At 37.8% G+C, this 15,695-nt stretch overlaps 2 protein-coding genes across 6 annotated transcripts in view; one reads left to right on the top strand and one right to left on the bottom strand.

The window, feature by feature from the left end:
- LOC126355425 (protein O-GlcNAcase) overlaps positions 1-3,891 on the bottom strand; it is a 164,380-nt gene extending 160,489 nt beyond the window's left edge. Inside the window, exons 1-2 of one of the 4 annotated variants that reach the window (XM_050005732.1) lie at positions 3,527-3,891; positions 3,303-3,439 (exon numbers count right to left, since the gene is read on the bottom strand). In XM_050005732.1, the coding sequence (XP_049861689.1) occupies positions 3,303-3,375 (73 nt within the window). In that variant the 5' untranslated portion in view covers positions 3,376-3,439; positions 3,527-3,891. Of the gene's footprint in view, positions 1-3,302 lie in introns of all 4 variants that reach the window. The other 3 variants (XM_050005730.1, XM_050005731.1, XM_050005729.1) reach the window with 3 other exon arrangements.
- A 343-nt stretch (positions 3,892-4,234) lies between these two features.
- The window catches only part of LOC126355427 (methenyltetrahydrofolate synthase domain-containing protein), a 121,711-nt gene continuing 110,250 nt past the window's right edge, over positions 4,235-15,695 (top strand). Inside the window, exons 1-2 of one of the 2 annotated variants that reach the window (XM_050005733.1) lie at positions 4,235-4,318; positions 4,412-4,635. In XM_050005733.1, coding sequence (XP_049861690.1) covers positions 4,294-4,318; positions 4,412-4,635 — 249 coding nt within the window. In that variant the 5' untranslated portion in view covers positions 4,235-4,293. Of the gene's footprint in view, positions 4,319-4,411; positions 4,636-12,449; positions 12,656-15,695 lie in introns of those variants that run through there. The other variant, XM_050005734.1, reaches the window with a different exon arrangement.

Here is a 15,695-nt window from a genome sequence, read left to right as displayed (position 1 = left end):
GTACCCTATGACTATAATATCAATGAATCACAACTGCAATTGGTAACTTCTATAAATATCAGGGGGTATTTATTCATAGGGATGTGAAATACAAAGATCATGTAGGTTCAGTTGTAGGCGAATTACACGATAGACGTCACTTCATTCATAGAATGCTAGGGAAATACAACCACTCTATGAAGGCAATTGGCAACAAAACATTTGTGTGACTCGTTCTAGAATATTGCTCAAGTGAGAGGGGCTTGTACCAAATAGGACATGTAGAGAAAAGCACACCACAAATGGTCAAGGCTTGTCTGACCCGTGAGATACTTTCATAGAGATGCTGAAGCAACTGAACTGGCTTACACATGAAGACAGTTGCAAATATCCAAAGAGAACTTCCTTACTAAGTTTGAAGGACCTGCTTTAAGTGTCAAATATAGGGATATACAACCCCCTAAGTATTGCTCATGTAAGATTTATGAGGATAAGTTTAGACTAATTACAGCATGCAAAGAGAAATTGAAACAGTCATTCTTCCCCCACTCCATACACGAATGGAAAAGTAAAAAGTCCCAACAATTGATACAATGAGGATACTTCACATTGGTTTGCAGAGTACAGATGTAAATGTCACATTATAGACAATGCATACCTATGTTATTTGAAATCATAATATCCACCATATAAATATATGAAATACAGATTAGCAGCTGGAAAAAAGGAAAGCTAGCTGAATACATAAAATGATGTAACCACTGAAAGAGCTTCACCCAGTATGTGTCACCATGGCACTATCTTGAACAGAATGGACAGTATCTTGAAAGGAGGATATACAATGCAGTATCTTGAAAGGATGATATACAATGAACAGCAACCAAAGCAAAACAAGGATAATAGAATGTAGTCTAATAAAATCAGGTATGCTGAGGGAATTAGATTAGGAAATGAGACACTTAAAGTAGTAAATGAATTTTGGTACATGGGAAGCAAAATAACTGAGGGTGGTTGAAGTAGGGAGGATATATGAAGTGTAGACCGGCAATGGCATGAAAAGCAGTTCTCAATAGAAGAAATTTGTTAAGTCGAGCAAAGATTTAAGTGTCAGGAAGTCTTTTCTAAAAGTATTTGTAGTTACTCGGAGATGAAGAGGCTTGCACAGGATAGAGTAGCATGGAGAGCTGCATCAAACCAGTATTTGGACTGAAGACCACCACCACCACCACCACCACCACCACCACCACCACCACCACCACCACCACCACCACCACATAATCACAAAATTTATAGGAAATATACAGCACATAGGTAAGACAGGCCTGAAGATGCAATTGTATATAATGTGAATGAAATATAACCTCTATCACCCATTGTTTTGAGAATGAGTATTTTAACTGCTTGGGGAAAAAAGTGAGAGTGTGCATTGTCTCTCAGATTGTTGTCTTCAAATCTATGTCCATGTTGGGCTACCTATTAGTATGCCATCACACACCACCAATACTTTGTATCCACATTTTCAACTTCCGTCAACGCACAAACTATCAACTTTCAACCCAATTTTCACATCAGTACAAAATACTGCGTGTGGTATCAATGAAGTAGTTATAGGTGAATACTAGGTTGTGTTTATGTTACTTTAAAATGAAGAATGATTCCATTTATGGTCCAACAAAGGAATTGCTAACAACTTTGTGGAAGTACAAAACACTGATACATATTACATAAATTTTCACTTTGCAATAGAGTATGCACTTATCTTAAGCTCCCTGGCAGATAAAAACTGTATATGGAGTAAGACCTGTACACAGGACCTTTGCTTTCACAGGCAATTGCTCTACTCACTGAGCTATTCACACACAACTCACAAACCTACCCTCACAGTTTTATTTACACCAGTAACTTTCCTCTACCTTCCAGACTTCACCCATGTAGGACTACCACTCTTGGATGAATGGTTACGGAAAGAAATGGCTACTAAGCCGTAGTCTAAAGAAGTGTTAGCAGAATAAATTTTCACCCTGTAGCACAGCATGCATTGATTTGAAATTTCCTGGCGGATTAAAAATGTGTGCTGAAATGTGACTTGAACCCTTTCTTACAGAAATGTTCATCCCACAAGATATGCAGGATAACGTCTGCAAAGTTTGCAAAATAGCAGAGAGGTACTGGTGGAAGTAGAGCTCAGGGCAGGACAGGAGTCGTGCATGGATAGCTCAGCTGATAGGGTATTTTCCCTGTGTTTTAACATGCCTTTTAGTTACACAGATACCAGCTGCCTGCACTGTGAGAGGAAAGGAGAGCCAACCCCTGCATGCCAATACTGCTCCACTCACCATGGTAGTCTATATAAGGCATATTTGTAACAGTAAGACCTAATAGGAAGGATGGTACTGGATGTAATACTTCACAGGAAGTATGACAAATATTTTTACTTTGTGCTACTGATATCACTTGTCTGTCATTTCACAGTTTGGTAAAAATTTTGTACCTGCTTGTATGATTGTGTTATCTACACAAATATTTGATGTATTTAATTCTGTTTCCCAATCTTTTACAAGAATAAACCTTTGTATATTTGCGTTCGTGAGCTAGATAATTTTAATAATTTCCTTCAATAGTCTAATGATACTCAGCATTTAAATTAGATACTAGAGTGTGATTGTGTTCCTCCCCCTTGATATCTTGGTTGTAGTGACAGGCTAATCTGTAGCAGAGCCAGATGTCAACATTATCACTAGATGTAACACAGTTTCACTGTAACCTGCCACAACTACGTGGAATTTTTTTTTTTAAGTACTACATACTACGTACATTTTCAAAGAGAATTTTGGTGCATATTATGTTCATAAATCATACATTACTTACGAGAAATGCATTGTTTTGTGGGGTTGTGGTGTGGTCAATAAGTAACTATAATAAAAACTTGTGACACCATTCTTAAAGTTTTAATTCCTTTCAGCATTCAGTTCGTAATCACTTTAGTTTTGTTTAACATGCAAAAATACAGAGAAAGTATCACTTTAAGAAAGACAAGGATCCAGTAGCGGAAATCTGCTGTAACTGCGGCCACACAAGTAGTAGTCCGAAACCATTAAATCGTAAACAATTCAGATTGTTCGGTAGTACACATGAACATGTTGTACGTTCTACAAAACACGCTACATATGCAACTTTGTATGATACACACAACCTAGCAATCATTAAAATCCTACATTGCAAGAAACTCCAATGGGAGATAAACTACTAAAAAATAAGGATTCAAATAATGACTAATAGCAGAGCGCCTTCGAATCTAATGTAATTTCAGTTTGTTTATTTACCTTCGACAACACCGCAAATAAAGTTGCCATTTTTCACATGTAAGTTGTCAACAGTTGCACTCTTGTCAGCCATTTTGCTGGGACAGCTGCTAGACTTGATATTGTGTATAAACTTTACCGCACGCCAGTAATGCTACCTTTATTTAAAAAAAAAAAAAAAATCCGTCAAGCGCCAGTAAATCAGCTACTGATTACTGCTCAATACAATTTACTATTAACGACACCTGTCGAAGGATAAGGTGCAGGTTCTAAAAACACAAACTTTATCGATTTACTTTCACAAAGAAGTTAAACGACTCGGCAAAGTTGTATAGTACCTCCACTATAGATAAACCAGTCCCTATATCAAGTCGATAAGTCACAATGCATACAGACCTTCTACCGATATTTTCGAAATTAATATACGATTGTGATGGTTGTAACCGAATAGCATGTCAAGTAGTAATTTTCTGTCAAAAACGGTCGTATAAAATTTTAAAATTGGAAAATAATTTTTAGGGGATTGTCAATGCCTGAAACGAAGCACCAATAACACGCAGCAAAAATTCATTATTAGGTTTCAACGAGGCAATGCTGTATGGCATCATTTATTGGAAATACTGAACGCAAGATGACATATATATATAAATGAGATGGAAACAGTATAGCCAATCTTCACATCGAGTGAATGCTTCCTATTTTGGCCGACAGTTACGCGATTTCTGATAATCGTCAATAGATCGTTTATTTGTAGTCAGTCGCCAAAACTTCTATAGGTGTTAACCATGAATACCAGTTGAAACTCAATTAAAAAAATTTCTTTACATTTTCACATGTTTACAACTATGATTTAGGTTTAATGTTTGTGTTCTAAGATGTTGTGTATTCTATTTTTACTCTAAGAAAGTGACTGTAAGAATGTCGTAAAAAAAAAAAAAAAAAACAAAACAAAACTTGTACTGCCAAAGTTTATTGTTTCAATGTTTGTTGCTTTGATGGAGTGATTATAACCATGACTTCAAACGAGGAAGTTTTACGTACGTTTGATTGATTATCCAGCTGACTTATGCCCAGCAAGTAAAGGGTTGTCCTCAAATTACTTGCAATAATCCTTTTTGTATTCTTTGCAGCGGAAGAAGTAACGAAGCAGGCTTTCCGTGAAAAAGTTTGGAATTATTTAGAGAAGAATGATTTAGCAGCATTTCCAAGACCAGTACACAACCGCATACCCAACTTCAAGGGCTCGGGAGAGGCTGCTCATAAACTAAAAGAAATTGATACCTTTCTAGCGTCCCATGTTGTTAAAGTGAATCCGGACAAGCCCCAGGAAACTGCTCGCTTACTGGCTTTGGAAGTAATAATCTATGGCTTAGTTTTTGAATAGCAGGTGTTGTGAGATGTGAGCCAGAAAATATGTTGGCTGTTTTGTACAGTTAAATGTTTTCTCATTAGTTTTGATTGTCAGCCATATAAAAGTAGAATTTTCGTTACTGACAGAGTATTACTCCCCTTACTATTCACGGCTTAGCACTGACAGACCTAAATTAGATATGTCAGTTAAGACCAGGCTGTAAGAACCTGGGGAATGCACATTTAACTATAAAAAGTTCTGCACGACTTTGGCTATTGGAATGTTTTGCTTGTCAGTAGAAGTATGGTTGCTTAATTTCGCCATTAATCACTTTACATTCGTAAATTACCTACATGAAATAGTTTGACTAACCAGTGATTTCGTGGTTGTACATCAGTAAATTGATTTTGAGAATTTTAGGCTGTACTTTTGTGAAGATGCATAGTTCTACTATTGCTGTTTACAGTTCACTAATTTAGACTGAACATTTGTTTAGGCTGCACATTTTATGTTATATTTTCTGCTTGTACTTGAGCTTTTATTCATAAATATCAATATTTTATAGTTATTATTTTCATGAGTTATATATTCTTGTGGTGGAGTAAAAGCTGAAATGCATTCCTTTGATGGCCCTAATGGCTGCTTTGTGAGTTCTCCCTCCTCTGTCAGTATGATGTATGTGCCTATATCATAAGTTTCTGTCAGTGGGTACAAAATGTGTGTGTGTGTGGGGGGGGGGGGGGGGGGGGAGAGAGGAGGAGGAGGAGGAGGAGAAGAAGAAGAAGAAGGAGGAGGAGGAGGAGGAGGAGGAGGAGGATGCCAGCATGTAAACTATTTCTCTCAAATACCATCAGTAGAGAACCAAGTGTAAGGTCAGCATTTGAGAAATGGCACCAAATGATAGTTAGCTGCGCTCTTGAGACGCTACAGATAGGTGTGGAGTTTAATATAGGTCACTAGTACAATTTGTTTATTGGTAGGTTTTAAAGGGAAACCATAATCTGTTAACTAGAAAATGAACTGACAGTTGGAAAGAATGTACAGATATTGCTTAACCTTAATAACATATGGTGTAACAGCCATGCAATATGAAAGTGAAATTTAAGAACAGCACAGAACTGAGAAAAAAAAGTCATGAAAAGTCCTGTCAGATACTAGTAGGTATTTACTTAAACCGCAACCAGTTTTGCCTTTAGAATTGGGCCATTTTCATGTGGATCTGAAAATTGTGATCTTGTGAACAAATATCAAATGATCATTTGACATTGTTTATCAACAGTACAGTTTTAAGATACAATTGATATAGCTTGATAAGGCACCATAAAACATCTTGTCATGCATAACACAGCAAGGGAGGCTGCTGTAGCAATGAAAACCATAGTCCTAATAAAAGTTGCATCATAAAAGGCAGCTTATTAGCAGCAATGGACATATCTACATAGATACTCCACAAGCCACTGTGCGATCCATGGCGGAGGGTACCCTGTACCACTAATTGTCATTTCCTTCCCTGTTCCATTTGCAAATAGAGTGAGGGAAAAACGACTGTTTATACACCTCCATCATGCAATGTGTGTTAGTGGCAGTAGACTCATTTGGCAGGTAGCTTCAAATGCTGGTTCACTAAATTTTCTCAATAGTGCTTCACAAAAAGAATGTCACCTCCCTTTCAGGCATTCCCACTTGATTCCCAAAGCTTACGTGTTGTTTGAACCTACTGGTAACAGATCTAGCATTTCACCTCTGAATTGCTTTAATGTGTTCCTTTAATCCGACCTTGTATGTATCCCAAACACTTGAGCAGTACTCAAGAATAGGCCGCACCAGCATCCTATATGCGGCCTCCTTTACAGAGTAAGCACTCTTTCCTAAAATGAACCAAATTTGCCTATCCTAAGACAGTTCTCACATGCTTGTTCCACCTTATATCGCTTTGCAACATTACGCCAAGGTATTTAAATGACTTGGCTGTGTCAAGCAGGACACTAGTAACACTGTATCTGAATATTACAGGTTTCATCTTCCTACTTATTAGCATTAACTTACATTTTTCCACATTTAGTGCTAGCTGCCATTTGTCACAACTGGAAATTTTGTCTAAGCCATCTCGTATCTTCCTACAGTCACTCAATTTTGACACCTTACCGAACACCATGGCATCATCAGCAAATAGCTGCAGATTTTGTATGACAATAAAGAAAGTAAAATTGCACACAATTCGGTTCTCATATTTGTTTTCTTTGTTTTAAGTTATATCTAGACGGCACATTAAATTATTTAATTCGAATTGCATTAAATGGTTTTTGCCTGAAGCAATCATTGGTTCAAAACAGTACTATTACTATCACAAACATTTGAGGTATCACTTGTGTTTGATCTCAACAGAAATTGGAATAATGAATTGGATGTATGATAACATATTCTCTCTCTCTCTCTCTCTCTCTCTCTCTCTCTCTCTCTCTCTCTCTCTCTCTCTCTCTCTCTGTGTGTGTGTGTGTGTGTGTGTGTGTGTGTGTGTGTGTGTGTGTGCGTGTGTGTGTGTGTGTCGCTCGCTGCTGCACATGTGTGTGTGCCCCTCCCACACACACACACACTTTAAATTAGTAGGAGGAGTTAAGCAAAACTAATCTGAGAGCTGCTTACTCTGCCTGTCAAGACCTATAATTTAATGGAGAAGTAATAAAACAATTTTGTGGCTGCATAATTTTCTTCTTCCATGCAAGAATTTGTTGTTAGTATTGTAGGCAACTGTTTTTCCGGGCATATTTATGAATACATTTTTTATGTTGACTTTATATGGTATTGTTAACGAGGCATCCTGTAGGGATAGGTTCAGCCATTTAATTAGAAAGGTTTTCTTCAGTGTACCATTCAAGTTTAGTTGATTGTGTGCATAGTTTAGTTTATTGCTGGTGATGACTAGATAGGAGGAGGGGGGCGAAACTTATTGTCAGCACATAGCCTTCTCCACTTGAATAATATCTAAACACCCTATTATTTTTATGGTGTGGCTAGTTTTTAATGAACTGTTGTGTGTGAGCATTAATGCGTTTTGAGGCCATTATTGGTACTTGCATAGTTGCTTAAGGAAATGCATCATGTTATATTGTAATCTTTGCGCAATGAATACTTTGTGTCCTAGTGTAGAATTAGTCAGTCCGTGTAAAATAAAAGTGCAAGGAGATAGAATGGCTGGATAGTCCTTACCTTGAGGAGGAGAATCTGCTGACACGCATTTATAAAAGTACAAAAAATAGTCCTAGCTTTTGGAACCATTAGTTTCTTTGTGGATGTGAAAGAGTGGTTGACTAAGGAAGGTCAGAAAGGAAAGGTAGGTCATTAAGACTCCAGTCTGTGAGGGCCACACTTGTTGTAAGTAAGGAATCAACAGTTCTGAAACGTAGAATAGGTTTTTTGTAATTTTTATATGTTTCATTTAGCAGTACTGAGAATTTCGCCTCCTAAAGATAAAGTATTACACAACCATTCTGTCTCCTTGTAATTTTGTGATATTGTGTGTGATATTAGTGAATGGGAACATACAAAGTAACTTACCTTTGTTGTGTCTCAATTTTTAATCTTACGTGTGCTGAATTCAGGCTAGGAGTGTTGTAAGGCTGTTATTTACTGCTTAATCTTAGGGATCAACTGCTTTTAATTCTATAAATACAGGGTGAACACACAAAAACTGTACACTTCTAATAAATTCATACAAACAAAACAGAACAACTTGCTTCCTTCAAACCTTATCTTGTTACAAACATAGTGTACCATTTTTTTACATAACCACAAAAAAATACAAGGGATTAAGTCTGGTGAAAAAGAAGTGGCTCTAAATCTTTTCGCTCGACATTGCACACAACACATTGCCCTTTGGTGAATCTCATTGGTGTCAAGTGGAGGAACGAGGATTTCCTGTTCCTCAAAAATGAACTTTGTGCTGATTAACTCCACCATTAGTGTGACACATTGTTTCATAAATAAAAATTAACCTCTTTTATTTATCATCATTTTCTGCCCTTGCCAATGCCTCGGTACAGAAGTTGTTTGTAGGATCTGAAGCTTACAGCTTGCTTGACTTGAACATTTCTGTGGGCCTCATTGGAATGCTCCTCAAATGTGATTGACATTTGCTCCAACACAGGAGACTGGCTGGAACTTTTACCTTTGAAAATGCAAACTGTTTGTACCCAACACAAGTTCAAACTCTGCCAGGTGTCTTCTGGTGAAAGTGTGGGAAAAATGCTTGTCGAACAGCAGTTACCAACATCAACCCTTCTGTTGTGATTATTTGCCATTTTCTACATCAGTACACTCTGGCACCGATAGTGTAGAATGCAGTAATTGCACCCATACATAAAAAAATCTTTCAGGGGTACTCTATTAACTGGTTACAGTTTGAAGCATATAAGATGCACTGTTTTGTTAATATAAATTTTTGAAAGTGTAAAGTTCTTTTGATAAACTCTTTGCTATGAATGCTGACCAAATATTCTTTATAAGTGAGTGCCAAGAAATTAATTGACAAAGCCTACCTCTCTCTCTCTCTCCTTCTTTCTTTCTCTTTTTCATTGTAATGAAAACATACTTCTGTACAGCAATGCACTTGCTGTTTCAGTGCTGGATAGCAATTTGTCAGCAGGAGAAACACCTTTTCCCTAAAGAGTGCATAACATTGCTTCAGGTATGTACCCTTGTGCACTGTGTGACGCAGGACATCAGGATTTGCATGGGGGCAGAAATACAACTGTTTGGTGACCATACGACGGAAAAGATCACATGGACTCAAGAATTATGGTACATTATAGTATAACCAGATAGAAAGGTAGCGTACGTCATAGTGTCCCGCTTCATATAAGAGCAGTATTTAGCCAGATGGTGGAAGTTTTTAATGAGGGGGTGTTTATGTGTGATGAAATAAGCCCCCAGATAAATCTAACATTGTCTCTTATTGGAGAGTGACACAAAATGGTCCAGTTATGTGCATCAGGTTGTTCACCCCACAGGTGACCTCTACCTCCAGCAAGGCAGTGCCCTACCACATCACTCCCAGATTGCCAGAATGTTATGAGGAGATGAACATAAGTGAGAATGTGGCCCAACTAAGTCATGTAACCTCATTCCCATTGATTGTCATATTTCAGCATTTTGAGGCCATGCCATAATGTGGCATCCTTGTCATTATATATATATATATATATATATATATATATATATATATATATATATATATATAGAGAGAGAGAGAGAGAGAGAGAGAGAGAGAGAGAGAGAGAGAGTGAGTTTGGTATTATGATTTCTTGTTATGTTAAATGCTACTCCACACTATCCGTTGTCTATGTGTGGACTATATGCTACTGAATGTATCAATTAAAAAGCATTTTTTTGTGTTACATGCACCTAAAAATATGCTAAAAGGTATGTGAACAAACATTTATGTGGTTATTGTTGTGCCTTGCAACATCGTAAGCAGCACCCGTCCTCCACTGGTCTCATTATCTTTAAACGTCTTTGGCACCAGAGCCCTTTACTTAATCAAATGGAGAAAATGGGTGTGTTAGGAATGCTTTGTCTCCTCTCTAGGTTCCTCTGTCCCTTTGTCACGAGTGTGAGCTACACTCCACACCCTCAGAGGTTGTCTGCGGCAGTCTTCCATTCTGGGTCTTGCCTTTCCAGATGACCTTTTTACAGATGCATCAGTTCTCGCAGAACACCTCACCACTCATTTTGTGACTGTATTTGTGTCAGCCTCCTGTCCAGCTGCCTGCCTCCTCCATACACAGCAGGCTAAAGCTTCCTGCTTATGTTTTACCCTTCATCAGGTGGAATCCTACAATGGACCTTTTACTGAATGGGAACTTCTTCTGGCCCTCACTTCTTCCCACAATTCAGCTCCTGGCCTTGATTCCATCCATAACCTATTGCTTCAGTACCCAATCCTCCAAAATGCCAATATCTCCTCCAGGTGTTTAACCGTAACAAGCCCATCAGCCTGATCAGTGTCCCCTGCAAGTTACTAGAATGGATGGTGGCTCTTTGGCTCAATTGGGTCCTTGAATCTCAGGACCTTTTATCTCCTTACCAGTGCTGCTTTCAGAGGGACGGTCTCTGATCGATGATCTGCTATGATTGGAAATTGCAGTTCAGCAGCCTATTTCTCAATGCCGCCATCGTATCACAGCATTCTTTGATCTCTGTAAGGCCTATGACACACCATGGCTCCATCACATCCTCCATACACTCCATTAGTAGAGTTTTCAGTGCTCCCTCCCAATTTTTATTTACCAATTTGTATCACACCAGTCGTTCAGTCTGGGTTAATACTATTCTCAGCCCTCCATGGACCCAGGAGAATGGCTCCTATTATGTGTCCTTTTTCTAATTGCTATTAATGGACGTATGGCCACTGCGGGACTGTTGGTCACCCCTACTCTCTATATGATGATTTTTGTATTTGGCCTAGCTCCCACTCGATGACCGCTGCAGAATGACACCTCCAGGGTCCATCTGGCACACTTCCATGTGGGCACTCTTACACAGTTTTCAGTTCTCGCCCTTAAAATCGAGGGTGGTACATTTCTGTCACCATACTATGTTCCATCCTGAGCTGGAGCTCTACCTCGACGTCCAGCACCTGACCATGGTCCCTGATTTCCATTTCTTGGGTCTTCTTTTTGACAACAAGTTTCCTTGATTGCCCTATATCCGTCATCTGAAGGTTGACTGTTTGCATAAAGTCAATGTTCTTCACTTCCTTGCCCGCATGTATTGGGGTGCAGATCGTTTGACACTTCTCCTCCTTTACTGGGCGTTAGTTCTGTCATGTCTTGACTATGCTTGTCAAGTTTATGTATCAGCAGCCTCTCCCACACTAGCACCTCTCATTGAGTCGGCACACAACAAAACTTGGGTGAGGGAGGACGGTTTAATGAAACAGGCCCAATAGATGGCCATCAATTCTGCACTCAACACCCCACATGTGGCTGGCAAGAGATGTGAATGCATATCCACATGATCAGTGATTTAGAGCCAAGTGACTTAACCCACTTTTCACTGTGGCAATGAGAAAGATCAGCTGGGAATAGTATGTTAGGTTCTTTCTGCTTCAGAACAGTATGTTAGGTTCTTTCTGTTTTGACTGATATAACCTTTGACAAAATGATAAGGGCAGTGTGAATAGTGTCTCATGGCAAAAGTAAGCCATGTTTAATAGTGGAGAAGTGCAAACTGTTGTGGGCACTTCACTGCACAAAAGCAAGGTAATGTAAAATCTTGTAAGAGAGGCCACACAGAGCAGCAGTGATTTTTGTCAATGATAGTTTTACTCAGATAACAAATATAAGACATACATTGTATCTGTATGTTATTCAAATACCTTTACCATCAAGAACAAAACATCACAAATTGGCTTTGCTTAGAAACAAGACAAAGTGTACAAGGTGGGTGAAGACACTGACACGGACTCAGGCGGTGAGATTGACTTTAAGAAACCTGCATAATTCCTTTCTTCCTAATGCAGTAGGTTAAGCACTACAGCATATAACATATGTTCTCCTGCAGAGTCATGTTCTTGGTGAGTAACTCAGAGAACTTTGAAGGCATTCTCAATCCAGGCAATTCCCTCATTCCCCTGAAGGCCTACATTACAATCCCAATGAGATGGCTAACAGTTATATGTCTGATGATGATGTGATGCTAAAAGAGAAAAGAACCAGAGAAAGTAACAAAGTAATTTGTTTCATGCCTTGCATTTTCTTTAATATTGCAATAAGATGACAAGCTAGAAACTTGAAATGAACCTACCTCGCATTTTATAGGACAATGCAGAAAGTAATAACTCTCAGATATTGCTATTGATATAAATAATGATGGCACAGATCTGAAGAATAGCTTTATAAAAAGAGGAAAAACAAGGAAACATTGGCTGAAGAGAGAGAATAAGAAAATTAGGCGAGAGCGGAAGCCTCTACATGAAGCAGGTCAAAAATATCAACCAATGAATGGGGCAGTTGTGTCAGCTCAGGTAAGTATAGCATTGACTGAACAAGAAAAGAAGTTTAGAAGAAATATCTCACATGAAGTTTGTGAGAAAATATTTGACATACTGAAAAATGAATGACTGCAGCAGAACAGCAGATTCCGTTGTTTGTTTCCCTAGAGATAACTGAAATAAAACAGTTCATAATAAGAAATGAGAATGTAAATAATCGATTTAGGAAATAAATGAGAAGTATCACATGGGGTGCGCATTAAAAATTGATCTTACAAGTCACAGTTTTTAAAGAGAGAGAGAGAGAAATATTTATAGAAATCTTATTAAGGAAAAAAGTTTGTGTTAACCCATAATGGTCTTAACAGGTGTGCTAAGGGGCTTCACTCGAAAAGCAGTAAAACCCTAGAAGAAATAAAAGTGTGTGTCTTGTATTGTTCTAGCTAAAATCCGTGCATATAAATCCCACTATTCCAGAAGAGATTGTGAGAAAAGGTTTTACAATTTCAACTGATGTGTTGCACAAAATCTCATGTATTTCAGCTCTCAAATATTTTTGTTCAGGTTTTGCTCCACAGCTTTTATTAAAGATTTCTGTATGCTCCACCAAAAATCTGTCTTACAGCTCTTGTTAGAATGTAAGTAATTTGGGACTAAAGGTAACAGTCCACAAAAAGTAGAAGCAATGAGCTATTGGCTAATGAGAGCTGTACAAATAATAACTATCCTGTGTGACATATAATCATGTGTATTTGAGTCATTATTTCAGTGATTTGTTAATTGCTGCACTTGTCTCTCTCGTTTTTTTTCCCCTCCAATACTACTATTGTCTGTGGCTTTCATGCAAAATGATAGTGTAAAAAAGTTTCAATATTGAAGTCAGAGATATTTTGTCTGAATCTACTTAAATTGACCTGAAATGATCATTCAAGGTATTTTTAAATCTCATAATGTCACCAGTGTCTTTCATTTACCATTTCATGAACTTAATGTATGGACCTTTTTGTCAGACTGCCTGACAGTGGCACATTTCTTATACTGTCCTCATTTTATTCAGAGACTTTGTGTCTTAATAACATTATTAATACTTTCTGGTAACATTGCTTTAAGCATTAAAAAACTGTCAATAATAATATACTCCGATAGCTCTTGATTATATTGTAAGCTTTGATACAGTTCCTGGTTTCTCCTACATGGAATTCTGGTACAACAGATTGTCACCCTTTCTGCCTGTCACTACTAGGATTGAAGTAAGGACTAAGAGATCTGTAAATTTATTGTATCAAAATTTTGCTTCCACCTGATTCTAACATTCCTCACAGTTATCTTTCATTTTTTTACTACAATCTTTTTTACAGTGGCAACCCTTCCTCCCATCCATAGTAAATACCTGAAAATTTGATAACATGTGCTTTGCCAGAAGAATTCCTACAATATGCTTAGAAGAGGATGGTGGTGTTGTCATCTTCAGTCCAAAGACTGGTTTTATACATGTCTCCATGCTGATCTATGATGTACAAGCGTATTTATATCTCCTGGAACATACAGCCATTTGAACCTGCTTATTTTAATGGTGCCTTGAGCAATTCTATAATTTTTTACCCTCACTACGCTTCCCTCCATTGCCAGATTGATAATTTGTTCATACCTCTAGATATGTCCCATCAACCAATACCTTCTTTTAATCAATTTGTACCACAAATTTCTTTTCTCCCCAATTCATTAGTTATATCTGATCTACCCATCTAATTGCTTTCTGCTGTAGAACCATATTTCTGAAACTTCTATTTTCCTCTTGTCTGTACTGTTTGCTGTCCACATTTAATTTCTCTAAAAGGCTACATTTCAGACAAATATCTTCAGAAAACATTTCCTAAGAGTTAACACTTTTCTTGCCATTGCCAGTCTGTATTTTAAATCCTCTGTACTTCAGCCATCTCCAGTCATGTTGCTGCTCAAATAGCAAAACTCATTTACTACTTTTAGTGTCTCCTTTTATAATCTAATTCCATTAGCATCATCTGATTAAATTCTAATACATTTCATTGTCCTTGTTTTATGTTTTGTCTGTATTCATCTTAAATGTCTTTTTGAGATACTGTCCATTCTGTTCAACCTTCCAATTTCTTTACTGTCTGTTGTGGAATTTCGATGTCATTAGCAAACCTCAAAATTTTTATTTTTTCCTCCTGCACTTAAATTCATTTTCCAAATGACACTTTGGTTTCTTGTACTGCTTGCAAAATGTGCAGACCGAATAACATTAGGGATAGGCAATGAATGTGTCACACTCTTTTCTCAACTTTCACTTTCCTTTCATGTCCTTCTGCAGTCTGATGTCTGCATGAGTTGTAGATAATCTGTTGCTCGCTCTATTTTATCCATGCTACCTTCAAAATTTCAAAGAGTGCATTCCACTATACATTGGCTAAAGCTTTCTCTAAAACTGCAAATGCTTTAAACATATGTTCACATTTCTTCAGTGTGTATTCCAGTACATGTAATAAGGTCATTATTGTCTTGTGTGCTCCTCCATTTCTCCAGGACACACACTGGTCTTTCCCAAGGTCAGCCTCTATGAGCTTTTCTGTTCTGTGAAAAATTTGTATGAACATTTTACAAACATGCCTTATTAAACTGACAGTTCGATAATATTTGCATCTGTCGGCACCTTTGCTTGGAATTGGAATTATTACATCTTATATGAAGCCTGAGGATATGTTACCTGTTTTGTATATCTTGCTGACCAGGTGGCATAGTTTTGTCATGTTTGGTTCTCTCAAGGATCTCAGTAATTCTGAGGGAATGTTGACTACTCTAAGGACCTTATTCTGACTTAGCTCTTTTGTTGTTCTGTCAAATGTTTCTCACAGTGTCGTATTTTCCTTCTTATCCCTGTTTGTTTCCCCTACCCTTTTCATAATATTGTCTTTCAGTTTGTTTCCTTCCATGTTTCAGCCCTCCTCCCTTCTTTGCTTAGTATTTGCTTATCATCTGATCTCTTAATATTCACAAAGGGGCTTCTCTTTCCTCCAGAGGTGTCTGAATTTTACTGTAGGTGGCATCTATCTTC

Source organism: Schistocerca gregaria, chromosome 3 (genome assembly GCF_023897955.1).
Source record: "Schistocerca gregaria isolate iqSchGreg1 chromosome 3, iqSchGreg1.2, whole genome shotgun sequence".
Classification (NCBI taxonomy): domain Eukaryota; kingdom Metazoa; phylum Arthropoda; class Insecta; order Orthoptera; family Acrididae; genus Schistocerca; species Schistocerca gregaria.
The sequence above is the reverse complement of the archived record's forward strand: the minus strand, read 5'-3'. Positions and strand labels throughout refer to the sequence as shown.